Genomic DNA, 13,146 nt, shown 5'->3' on the forward strand with positions numbered 1-13,146 from the left:
GCAAAATTGTAAACTGATGCAAATATTATAAAAGACAAATTTACAGTTCAGCAAACCAACTCAGCAATGCCTTTAAGCAACTTCTCTTTCTTGGAAAAATTGGGAGGCAGACACGGTTTCTTTGCTGGGGCCATTTTGGCATCTAACACGCCTGTTGTTTTTTTCCGTCAACCAAACGCTGCCCTGACAATTTTCCTAGGATTTGCAAATATATATATATATATATATATATATATATATATATATATATATATATATATATATATATATATATATATATATATGTATATATGTATATATGTATATATATATACATATATATATAATGCAGAGACATGGTGACACCCAGCTTGGCTTGTGGTTGGGAAGCAAATTGGCCAGGTCTGCATGTTAGGTGTGAAGATTAAGGTGCAAATTAAAATGAGTGAAATTACTCAAAACAGAACTGGCAGAAGGCATGCTTATAATTTGAAAAGACTGCCTGTGGGTGCTCTCACAAAATGTCTGCCAAGGTGGGCGTGACCAGGTGCAGTAAAGCGCTCACCGATCAACAGGTGAGGGAGCCCCCACCCCCCCAAGGAGGCCTTTTACCATCCTGGTGGGGCCGGAAGCTAGTGCTCAGCTGGGCAGGTCAAATAATCTAATTATTTAGAAGGGTTTTTGCAGACATATGGAAAGGAGACTCAAAGCATCAGGCAGGCAAAGTATAAAATGATTGGCAACAAAAACAAAAGTCCAAGCCAAAAGAGCTGATTTTGCTCCACGTAGTAACCCTGGTTAAGGGATTTTATTCAACCATCCCAATGCAAAGCCTAAACTTAAATGCCTGGAACCAAAATATTGCAAAACCACTGCCTGGTTTGGTCATTCAGGGAGGGCCGGTTGAAAGAAAAATCAGGAAGCCAAGCGAAAAATTTCTGCAGGTAGCCAGAAATGAACGGTGGAACTCTCTGCCCCAAGATTATTTTATGCAAGGTGAAAAGAAAAAGTTGCCTTCACCCACTGCACTAAACTACAGCCGATTTTGGCTCTGTGTAGTGCAAACTCAGCTGTTGCAAATTGCAAATTAAAACACGGCACTTGCCATTAATTGCTGCTCATCCATCATTAAACAAATCAAAATTAATTCAAACTCTAGCAGAAGCTAAATCGTGGCTCCCGGCTTAAGGAAAGGACAAATGTGTGAAACTCTCCTTTTGTTCATTTTTAAAAAATAAAACTAACTCGAAAAGGGGGGAAAGTGAGAATAGAAAGTCCAACAATGCTCCAGAGATCAGGTCTGACTTTATGAAAACAATGAGAGAAAACTGTAGACATGCGATTGGCAACACGTAATGGTTTCTGCTTTTTATCCTAATTCTTTTCTCCCCAGCTGAACAATAAACCAGCTGCCCTAGGGAAACAGCGGGGGCTAAAAAACAGGAGAGGGCGCCCAGAAATTAATTGGGAACATTAAAACCACCAATGCTCCCCTTTTTTTGCCCCCAAATAAAACTTTGAAACACAGATACAAAGCAGTTTGTCCGTTCCAAATTATGAGAATTTTGCTTCTGGGTTTTAGAGCAAAATTTGCATTGTTGAGCCTGGATTAGGCACCTAGGCAAAATCACAATAAATCTCGTGCCGAGATTTAAGAGGCCCTGCTGAATTATTTTTGAGCTTTTAGACAGTTTCCTTGGCCCGAGGGAACGGGGGTTCAAATCCCACAACACAGCCTTCTCTGCATCTCACAAGGACCGGCAGCCTTATGCAAGAGAGATGTGTGATCTCCCGGCAAAAAACAGCTTTCACAACAACAGATGGACAGGATAAAAGGAGTATGAAGACACCCACTAAGGGACAAAGCGTCCTTTTGTTGGTCCAAGGAAGGATTATTTGTGCTTCCCTTGAAAACACGCTGGACAAATCTTTCTAGGTTATCCTAGACATGGAGGCAGATGTCAGATAAACCATTTAACAAGGCTCTCCGGGGAGGGAGGAAATAAAGAAATGAAAAAATAAATGGAAAACAAACACACACAAAAAACAGTTTTAGTGTCATCTCGTCCGTACCTGGAGAAGCGGCGTGTTTTTCTGACCTTGGGGGTGTGCAATTCTTTAAAATAAAATAAAAATAAAAAAAATCACCTCCCAATTTCAGCAAAAGAATTGAAAAACTTGCCTTGGCTCAACTTACATTTAATTCAGACATATGGTGCAGATTGTGGCTTTATCAGGGATCACAACGTTTCCCGTCAAGAAAATAAAAAATAAATAAATCACTATTTGGCAGCCACAGGGGACGCTTGGAAAATTTGGAGCATCTGTTCGGCATTCTGAGATGCCGTACAGCCAGAAATTGTGCAAGCTACATTTTTTTTGGCTTTTGTGCATTGTGAAACCTGAGCCTTCCATACCCCAAGGAGCGATATGACACTTCGCTTTTATCAAAAACCACCAAAATTTAGCCCGGAGTCTGACTTTCTTTTGCATTGCAACATAGAGGGCTTCTTGGTTTGCGTCACACGGCTCTTTCGCAGGGCTGTTTCGAAGGCTGATTAACAACCCAAGGCGACTGAGCCAACATTAACCTAATTCTCATCTACCCTGTTGCACAAAAGAAAAGTACGATCAACACAACTTTTGGCTGCTACAATTTTTGGTTTTTCCCCCAGTCCTCCTTCTTCCTTTTAGGTAAAGAGGGATGTGTCAATAATTAGGAGTTTGTGATGCACAGATTGGGTAGCGTATCAGTGACGAAGAAGGAACGTGTTTCCAGGTTGGGTGGAACTAAAGACTACATCTCCCATGCTCCTCTCTTCCTCTTCCAAGCAGGCCAGCACTTGTGCTGGAGGAGGCAACAAAGCAGTTTAGCCGAAGGTTGTTTTGCAAGCGTCAACATCAGGTGTTGTGATGCGTGAGGCATCCAAGTTAGATAATGGGAAGGTGAAAACAAGGGTACCGTTCATAAATCGGTGATGAAGAAGGAACATGTTTCCAGGTTTGGTGGAACTGCAGAGCCCATCTCTCACGTGCTTCCTCCTCCTCCTCCAGCACACCTATGCTGGTGGAGGGCAAGAAAGCGGCTTAGCAGAAGGTTGTCGTGCCCAGGGTGCAAAAGTCAACACTGGGAGTGGCGACGCACGAAGCATCAAAGTTAGTTAAGGGAGAGACTGGAAGCAAGGGTATCCTTCGTGAATTGCATCTTTCCTCAGACGTACACACAGATCCTCAGCTTCCACTTCACAGAGCCCACTCAACAACATCAACAACAACCCTCTTCTACAAACGGCCTTGTTTTTAGGAGTCCTTTCGCAGACATGATCCTCATGTCAGAATCGCCTGTCTCCCAGAGTCCTGCACGTCCGCCTCCAAAGTCTGGTGCTTCTCCATCACCCCCAGAACGTCATCCAAAATGGAGGGTCCCAGATCTACGTGGAGGGAGAGGAGAGACCCGGCATGAGTTAAGAAGGGTTCGTCTCTTTTCTCCCCCTCGACAAAGCCGTTCAGAGGGGCCGGGGCCTTGGAGTCCTCAAGGGCTTCGGAAGCCCAACCGTTGGTGGCCAGAGGGTGAGCGTGGGCCTCTGTCGGCGGAGCAGCATAGTCCTTGTCATCCAAGTGGAGGCGGGGTGGCTTGGGCGGGGCCTGGGCGGAAGGTAAGGTCAGCGCCTGCAGGCCGCCAATGATCGGTAGAGAAATGGCGTTCTTGAGCAGCGGCGAAGGGATGTCCAACGAGAGCGGCTCATAGCCCGAAATCGTCGAAGTCCGCGCGAACTCAAAGGGCACCACGTAGTGTCGGTTCCCATCGGCATCGACCTTCTCCGACCTGGGCAAGAGATGGAACTTGCCTTGAAGGAAAGAGATGTCTCCGAACATGTCGTTCTCCCCCTGGCTACCGATGTGGATTGTGTGCCGGAAATCCCCCAGGGGAGGGCTGATCATCTCGGAAGAGAGAATGTCGCGCAGTTTCTCCTTTTTGCCTCGGCGGCTCCCTCGCTTCAGGTAGATGGGCACTTTGGTGGCGGCCATCTTGCCTAACACTAGAAAGGGGGAACAGAAGAAACGGAGGATTTCAAAGGTCTGGATGGACCGTCAGAAACTAATCAAGTGGGCGGTTGGAAACGCAAAGACGAGCTGTATCTGCCCCAACTGGATCCCGTCATGTTTGAGTTGGTTAAAGGCTGCAAGCTAGAAACCAGGAGACGGTGAGTTCTAGCCCCACCTTAGGCATGAAAGCCAGATGGGTGATTTTGGGTGAATCACCAGGAGACGGTGAGTTCTAGCCCCACCTTAGGCATGAAAGCCAGATGGGTGACTGCTTAGGCCAATCACCAGGAGACTAGGAGTTCTAGTTTAGACATTCAAATCATCCGTGTGACTTTGGGCCAATCCCCAGGCGACAGTGAGTTCTAGTCCCACCTTAGGCATGAAAGCAATTGGGTGACCTCTTTGGCCAGTCATCAGGAGACTGGGAGTTTTATTTTAGACATTGCAATCATCCGTGTGACTTTGGGCCAATCCCCAAAGGCGACGGTGAGTTCTAGTCCTGCTATAGACATTAAAACCATCCGCATGACTTTGGGACAACCTCTCTGAAACCAACTCACCTCACAGGGAAGGTGCGTTGGCATAGTTTTGCCGCCTTGACTCATTTGCCCAAACAATAAAGACGGGATATAAATAAACAAAATTAAAATGCAGGCAAAACTCACCTCGGAAAGACCAATTTTCCCCAAATCTGCTCAACGCAGAGGGGCTTCCACAAGTTGCCCTTCTGGTGGGGAGGCTTTGAAGAAGCTTCGCCTCGTGGATCCACAGGTGTGACGCTCAGCAGGAGCACCGGAGCACCATTCTGATCCTTCCGCAGATCAAACACGCTTGTCCTCGTGTTCGAAACGAAAGAGAACCTGGCAGGATTTCAGCCGTGCCCCATCGTCTCACCCACGTGCGAGGAACTGAAGGGAAAACAAACAACAACCCCCATGAAATTCAAACGATCCCGTTTTGAAGGCTGGGCAGATCCCCCAGCAAGGGATTTATTTAAATCCAGCTCTTCGCAGCCAGCTGTTGCAGTAATCTTTGATTTCAGGAGAGAAGCCATCTTAGCGACTTAGTGATTTTATCTTTATTTTTTGCCATGGCCATTAAGCGAGACATCAACACAGAAGCCGGAGCTGGGAAGGTTGCCAACGGGGAATCACGCGACCCTGGGATGCTGCAACGGCTACAAGTGCGAGGAACAGCCCCGAGTCGCCGTTTTTTCCCCCCCCCAGCCCCGTTGCAACTCGGAACGGCGGTGGTAATGAAATGGTCGTTAAGTTGAAGACTACCTGGATTTTTCGCTCTGAATTAAAAGTAAACGAGAGCAATCACAAAAACAATGATTATCGGCTGTGAAACCCTGAGCTGACCTGTCCAGTCCTATCTTTTTATACCCCACTGCTTGATTTAAGCTGCGTTAAGTCCTACCCAGCCATTAACCGAGATAATTACAGGGTTTTTCCTTTCCATTCCTTTGCCCGAAATGATCACTGGGTTGACTCAGTTCTCAGGCTTCCTGGGTGGCCCAGGGCGGCCACCGTCCTTCACAACATCCCTTGCCACTTAGCCCACCTTGCAGGCTGGTTGTGCGGGTAGGAAAGGAGCCCGGAAGGAGTCTGCTTGGGATGCTAGGAACAGGTAGTCCTCGACTTACGACACTTCACTTAGTGACCGTCCAAAGTTACAACGGCACTGGAAAAAGCGACCCAAGGACTGTGTCTTTTTCACGCTTACAACCGTTGTAGCAGCCCCGTGGATCAAAACGGAGACAACTTGGGAATTGATTCACATTTATGATGGTTGCAGTGTCCCGGGGGTCATGTGATCCCCTTTTGCGACCTACCGACAGAGTCAATGCCAGATCCAGTTAACAACCGTGGTTCCAATTTAACAACGGCAGCAATTCACTTAACAACTAAGAGCCGTGGTGGCGCAGTGGTTAGAGGGCAGTACTGCAGGTGACTTCTGCTGACTGCTGGCTGACCAGAGGTTTGGCAGTTCGAATCTCACCAGGCTCCAAGTTTGACTCAGCCTTCCGTCCTTCTGAGGTCGGTAAAATGAGGACCCAGATTGTTGGGGGGCAAGAGGCTGACTCTGTAAACAACTTAGAGAGCGAGGTGAAGTGGTATAGAAGTCTGAATGCTATTCCTTCCTTCCTTCCCCTTCCCTTCCTGTGGTTATAATGCAATATTGCTGGCTAACTCTGTCCACTATCTGGAGTTTGATCCTGACCAGCTCAAGGTTCACTCAGCCTTCCATCCTTCTGAGGTCGGTAAAATGAGGAGCCATATTGTTGGGGGCAAGAGGCTGACTCTGTAAACCGCTTAGAGAGGGCTGTAAAAGCACTGTGAAGCGGTATATAAGTCTAAGTGCTCTCTCTCTCTCTCTCTCTCTCTCTCTCTCTCCGAGACCTGTGGTTGCTCAGTGATTGGAATGCAGTATTACAGACTAACTGCCCACTGCCAGCAGTTCAATTCTGACTCCGTAATTCCATTTTCTATTTTGAGATGGTTCAATTGGGTCCATGTGATTGGAGAAAAAGGAAAGTACCTAGTTATTGCTGACTGCTGCAAAGTCCTTATGGACTTATGATTTTGACGACCAGGTGGATTTCAGAAACAAGAGCTTTGCTGTCACAATCAAGTACAAAGTCCTCATAATTGTAGTTATAATTGCTGTAAAGAAGTTCAAAAGTTATTTCTTTCTATTACTTTCGTTTCTATTTTTCTTTTGCCTTTTTTTCTTTCACATATATCTTTCATTTCATTTATTTATTTATTTATATATAAACATTTATACATATATAAACATATATATATATATAAATGTATATACAGACACACACACACACACAGTTAAGTATACATGTGTATGTTTGTGCTGATACGTACAAAAACCAGCTGTAATTGACCCAGAAAAGTGACCCCTGTGCTTTCATAGTTAATTGAACCCTTTCTTTTATTTTAATTAAATGTAATTAGAGCCTTCCTTTATGTCTGTTGCTTCCTGAAGAATTGAACTTTTCTTCACCTAATAAGACCCGAGTCTGAAAACATCCATGGCTGAAATTATAATCTGTCGCTCACATCCAAAGGAGGAATCTTTCATTATTCTATTTTGGAGAAGCTGGTACCCAGGGCTGCATTTTTGGGGCATTTGGCAAGGGCAACACCTTGGCTTGGGGTCCAGCTGGTCACCTCTGCAGGTTTGGTTGGCTGACACATATTTTGGATGGACGGACTTCAATTTGCAGAATTCCCCGGCCAACCTTTCCTTCCTGTCATCCATCTTCCTTCCTTATTTTTTCCTTTAATCTTCCTTCCTTCCTTCTCTTCCTTCCTCTCACCTTCTATCCATCTTTATCTTATCATTTCCTTCCTTCTCTCCCTTCAATCTTTTTCCTTCTGTTTATATTTTCTTCCTTCTCCCTTCCATCCATCTACTTTCCTTTTATCTTCCTTTCTTCTCTCCTTCCTCTCACTTCCTTCCTTCCATCCATCTTTATTATTTCCTTCCTTTTATCTTCCTTCTCTCCCTTAAATCTTTATTTTTCCTTCTGTTTATCTTTCTTTCCTTCTCTCCCTTCTTCTCTCATCCACCCATCCATCTTTCTATTCCTTCCTTTCCCTCTGCTCTTTCCTCCCTCTCTCCAATCTCCTTCCTTCCATCCATCTCTCCTTGTTCCCTCTCTTTCTTTCTTCTCTGACTTCTCCCTGCAGCCAATATTCAGATTGCAATCCTTGGGTTTGAGGCCATGGAAGAAACGTTTTTATTCTTGCTAAAACAGCAAAAGGCGCTTTGCTTCCAAAGAAGCACGAGAAAGAATCCGGGCCAAACTGGAACCAACCCCGGGCAGCCTGCCAGCTTCACCAACGTGCCAGGTTAATCTTTCTAGCCGTTTCCGTGTGATTCAGAGACACACCCAACATTTTTACAGAAGCTGCCCTGCAAAACCAACTCAGCCTTCCTCATCTGACCCAGGTTACGACCTCACAGATAGAGAGCAAAGATATGGGGTTTTTTTCCATTGCTATTCTAGGCAGTCCTCGACTTACGGCTGTAATGAAGCCTGGAATTATGGTTAAGTTCATTGCGGTCATTAAGTGGATCATTTTTGCAGTGGTTGTTAAGGGGAATACATTTTACCCAATGGGCTTTTGGAATGTCAAAATTTCTGGGCCGGTAACCACAGGGATGTTTGCAAATGGCCATCCTCACTTTACAACCCCTATTCGTTTAGCGACCGCGTGAAGTTTCAACGGCACTGATTCGCAGCCAGTCCTTGCACTTACGACCGGCATGTGATCAAAACCCAGCGACTTGGCAACTGCCACATATTTACGCTTCCTGGCCAGCTTCCGAGAAGAAATGGTGGGGGGGATGGATTTGCTTAATGGCCACCTGATTCACTTAACAACTGCAGGGATTTGCTTAGCAACCGTGGGGGTGGGGGAAAGGTTGTAAAATCAGGCACAATTGAGTTAACCACCTTCAACAACTCAAGGAAACTTTCAATCATGAATTTTTGGGCCAGATGTTGGCCTGGGGTGGGAAGTGGCTTCTTTTTAAAGCCATGCTCTTAAAAACCTCATCCCACAAATACACAAAACCACAATTTAACCTAATCCCAGCCTGACGGATTAATAGAGCCCTCTGAGCTAAATGAGGAAGCATTTATTTATACTAAACATATACACAACACGGTGTCTTAAACAAACCTCCACAGCAAAACCGGTAACACAACATAAAAACCTTACGCATCTGACATTTTTTTTCCCCCAAAATTGTGAGCACGGTCAGGATTACAACTAAACGTGGTTTTAATTATATTTCCTTAGCTCGAAAAAGACTTTCTAATCGCCGTTTTTGGCAACTTCCTTCTACGTTTGCATTCTAAATGACAAGCTCGGAATTCACGGATGGCTTGGATTGCCAAGCCGTAAACCGGGGTTGTGAACAAACCACAATCAAAATGTTGTGCAAGGGGCAGAACTAAACTCTTGGCGAGGACCAAACCACCAAAATGCATCAAGATTGGCAAATGCCTTGAAATATCCTCAACCTCCCCAGCTTGCCACATGGCAAAGATGCCAGCCAACTTAAACCTGGTTAGTGCTTTAAACCACCTCGTTTCACAGCCCTGCAGCTACGTAAGGATAATCCAGCCCACCCCCTTTTCAGATCTTATCCCTATTAAGTCCGGAGCATGGAATCCACCCCAGCTGTTCTTCAAATCCACCAGCAGGCCAGCTCTTAAAACAAAAATGAAAAATAAAATAAAGTAACCAACCTCAATTATCCCACACCCAACATTTCCGTATCCATTTTAAGAAGATCTTCCAACTTAACCCTATCACCACGCCTGGCTTAATTGCAGCTCAGGCTAGCTTCAACCAGGACGGGGCAAAATGGGACGGGACCGGGGGGACATTTAAAGGATTAAAGAGAGGTTTGCACAAAACTTTTGCACGCTGCATGAAATGGGAAGGAAAGGAGAGGGGGGCTTCGCCAACCGTGGAGTTGGGGGGGAGGCACAGCAAGGCTGGGAGACGAGGAAGGGGCGCTCCTGTCTTCCCCCCCCTCCCACCAGGCATGACGTCGTGTTCTTGGGATGTGAGTCAAGCCGCTCACACGCAAGAGCATGAGAGAGAGAGTGTGTGTGTGTGTGTGTTACACGACTTGGCCGTGTTTGGACAGATCAGAGGCTGCTTTAAGGAGACTCCACCCTTGTTGCGTAAGGCTCAGCATTACAACATCTGCAAAACACACACACACACACACACTCTTCCCCCCCAAAAAGGAGTGGGGGAGAATTCCAGAGCTGTCAGGTTGCTGATTGCTTTGCATGTCCCGAATGTAGCAAGGGGTGCGAAACAACAAGGCTCCAAAAACTAGGGGGGCCGGCGGCTTGGCTGCTTTTTTTGGCACAAGCATTGTCGTCTCTCTGCAAAAAAAAAAACCCGTTGTCGCATTTGTTAAGCTTTCCAGAGTTTTCCTGCACCAAAAAGAAGAAAAATAATAATAATTGCTCCAAAGCACTTTTCTGAGCTTCTGATATCCAACGTGGCCGCTTTTTCGGGCAACGTGCAATGCAGCCGTAGGACTTACAACGGTTTATTTAGTGACCGTTCCAAGTCACCCCAAAAAGAGACTTACGACCAGTTTTTCACGCTTAAGGACCGTTGCAACATCTCCAGGATCCAAATTTCAGACCCTTGGCTACTGACTCATGTTTACAACAGTGGCAGGGCCCCGTGTGTGTGTGTGTGTGTGTGTGTGTGTGTGTGAGAGATGTGATCCCCTTTTGCAACCTTCTGACGAGCCGAGTCCACAGGGAAGACAGATTCGTTTCACAACTAGGATACTAATGGATCAACCACAACGATTCGCTTAACAACGGCGGGGCCAGAAAGGTCGTAAAACGGGGCAAAACTCATCGGGCGAATGTCTCGCTTAGCCACAGGAAATTTTGAGCTCAGTTGTGGTTGCTAAGCCGTAGGTAAGAAAGCGAAGGGGAGCAGAGAAAAAAGTTTAGTTTAGTTTAGAATATTTTCTCCATTCCGATCTTCTTTATGGATGCTGGAACTATCCATTTCCAGAATGGTCAAGGTTTGGAAGAGGGGACTTTGTTTTTCAAAGGTTGGACAAGGCTGATTCAGCACACACAACGCACACAACACTACACACACACACAGTTTTTTTTCTCTTCCATTTTGCACCCACCGAGACACCCGGCTTTGCAAAAAGAGGCCAGCCAGGTTGACAAATTTGGGAACGGAGGGGAGAAACAGGAGAAGCCTAATCAAATGGCCCCTTTAAGCCCTTAATGGAACCTCCAGGTCCAGGAGCAGTCTACCCCGGAAAGAGCAAAATTGCCCAGGCGCACACAGCCCTATGAAGGGTGGGTGCCTTTTGAAAGGACAGCTCTCCTGCCAAGACCAACATTGGGACCCTAGCAGCCCATCCTCCCCACCCCAACTTTGGATTGTCAACAGCTGTGGGACCAAATTAAGGACACCCAGGTGGTGTTTGTGCCACGCCACCCCCCAATCTATTTGCAAAACGTTGGCTGGGTTCACACGACCCTCTTAAGCCAGGATTCAAACCCACCCCACCAACCGACTCCCAGCGGTTCTATTTTTTCCCCAGTAAACTTGATTTTATTCGCGTAAGGTCCTGGGCCGATCGGGGCAAGGGATTTGAATCGTTTCTCCGCTAAGCCAATTAATTAGCCAGGGTTGAACCAAGATTAAGCCAGCTTGGGTCGGAGGGCTGGGCTTCAGAAGGGCTCGTTGTTGGGTTTTCTGGGTGTTTGTTTGCCTTTGGGGAAGCGCTTGCCGAGGTTGAAGTGATTTGGAAAGAAAGAAACAACTTGCGGAAACGGCTCGCAAATAAAATTAAAATTTTTTTTACAACATAACAGAATGCCCGCCGGCCCAAGGGAGGAGGAATGGAGAGAGAGAGAGAAAATAAAAACCCTAAAAAATACAGCCCAAGCAAACTTGGAATCGTGGTTAGGTTTGTCACACGCACACACACACACACACACACACACACACACACACACGAGAAGTTTCTTCAACAATACATTGTTTGAATTAAAGGCGGGGGGGAGGCCGCTTCGACGCTTTTGGAAGCGTCCCAGAAGCCAAAATGCGGGTTTCACTCCCTTCCCAAGAAGCGGGAGACGAACCCCGCGTTTCTTCCCCCCTCCCACGCATTCACACGTTACGCCCCGCGGGAACGTGGGAAGGGAGTCCGGAGCGCCCAAATTCACGAAAGTGGAGAATCAGGATTTGCCCCGGGGAGGGGGGAGGGGGGAGGTAGTCCAGCAAGACCCCTCTGAGCATGGACAGAGCGCTTTTTCTCCTTCTCACCCCCTGATCGGGAAGACCGACCTCAAATCGGACCTAATCCGAGCCGCGGAACCGCTTTTTTTTGGGGGTGTCAGTAAAGGAAACCAGAGGGGGGAATCAACCCACAGAGGAGGCCAAGCAAGAGCCCCTCTGAGCATGGACAGAGCGCTTTCTCTCCTTCCCAAAGGGGTCGGGGGGGGAAAGAGGAAGTAAGAAAAAGAATAAAGAAATAAAGTCAAGGGGAGGGGGAAAAAGAAACACGAATTTCCGCGCAGGCCAACTTTGCATTGGTTCCCTTGCAAAGACTTACCCAGCCGAGCGGAGCACGCAAATCCAACCGCGTTCCCACGACCAATTCCCCGCAGAAAGCTTAAAAGCCTCGCCGGCCAGCGCTCGCCACCCCTTAGGCCCCGCCCCTCCGCGTGCCTCAGCCAATCCGAGCGGGCTGCGATAAATCCGGACCGCCCCCTCCTCCCAGCCCCGCCTCCCAGCCCCTCCCCGCCGATGCTTTTCACCTTGGGGAAGCTTTTCCGAGAAACTTTTGGCTCGATCGTGGCTTCTTGGCTCGATCGTGGTCAAAGGTTGGTTGGGTCATTGCTTTATTCGAGGGTGAGGGCGTGTCGTCTGCACACAGACTTTGCAAATCGAACATTGTGCCTAAACCCCAAAAAGAGTTTCATAGCACACAGGATGCAAAGATGACCTTTTTCATAGTTGAACTATAAACCATGGTTTGTGATTTAACCCCGATGTATATAACTCTCTGAGCCTAACATTTTCTAGCCATTTTGTGGAGTTACTGTCCTTGTCCAAGCCTAGGGTCTTTGTCTTCTAGAGTTTAGGGCTTTTTAAAAGGATTTTTTTTTTAAAAAATTATACAATTATAAACCTCAAAGGAACCTAGAGGTCTTTTAGTCCAACCCCCTGCCCAAGACAGACAACTATTTATCATCATGGACAAATAGTTGTCTAGAATGTCTTGCCAACATTCAGATACTCTTGGGGATCTTAGATCTATTATTATAGATCTCGAAGGAACCTAGAAGTCTTCTAGTTTAGGGATCTTAGAACTATTATTCTAACGTTCCTTGAAACACCAACTTGGTTTAACCATGGTTTGATGTTCCGTCTTAAGACATCAGTTCTTGGCTAAAAGAGCCAAGAAAAAGAGAACAGGATTCTTTTCAAAAGTACCATAGCTCTATTAACTGCCCTTCCCACTCTTGGCAAGTTGAAAAACCGATCCCACTTTGCAAAAAAGAAATGTTCT

General features: G+C 46.5%; 1 protein-coding gene across 1 annotated transcript; it reads right to left on the reverse strand.

Annotated features, from left to right (window-relative positions):
- Positions 1–2,162: 2,162 nt before the first annotated feature.
- Positions 2,163–12,261, reverse strand: CDC42EP2 (CDC42 effector protein 2). The gene is made up of 3 exons (XM_026716472.2): positions 12,187–12,261; positions 4,692–4,934; positions 2,163–4,019 (listed from the first exon to the last, which is right to left on the reverse strand). Exon 3 carries the CDS (start codon positions 4,006–4,008, stop codon positions 3,307–3,309), a length of 702 nt encoding a protein of 233 aa, XP_026572257.1. The 5' UTR covers positions 4,009–4,019; positions 4,692–4,934; positions 12,187–12,261; the 3' UTR covers positions 2,163–3,306.
- Positions 12,262–13,146: the final 885 nt, after the last annotated feature.

The sequence above is a fragment of the Pseudonaja textilis genome, chromosome 16, assembly GCF_049901715.1.
Source record: "Pseudonaja textilis isolate UNSWEBS1 chromosome 16, rPseTex1.2, whole genome shotgun sequence".
Lineage (NCBI taxonomy): Eukaryota > Metazoa > Chordata > Lepidosauria > Squamata > Elapidae > Pseudonaja > Pseudonaja textilis.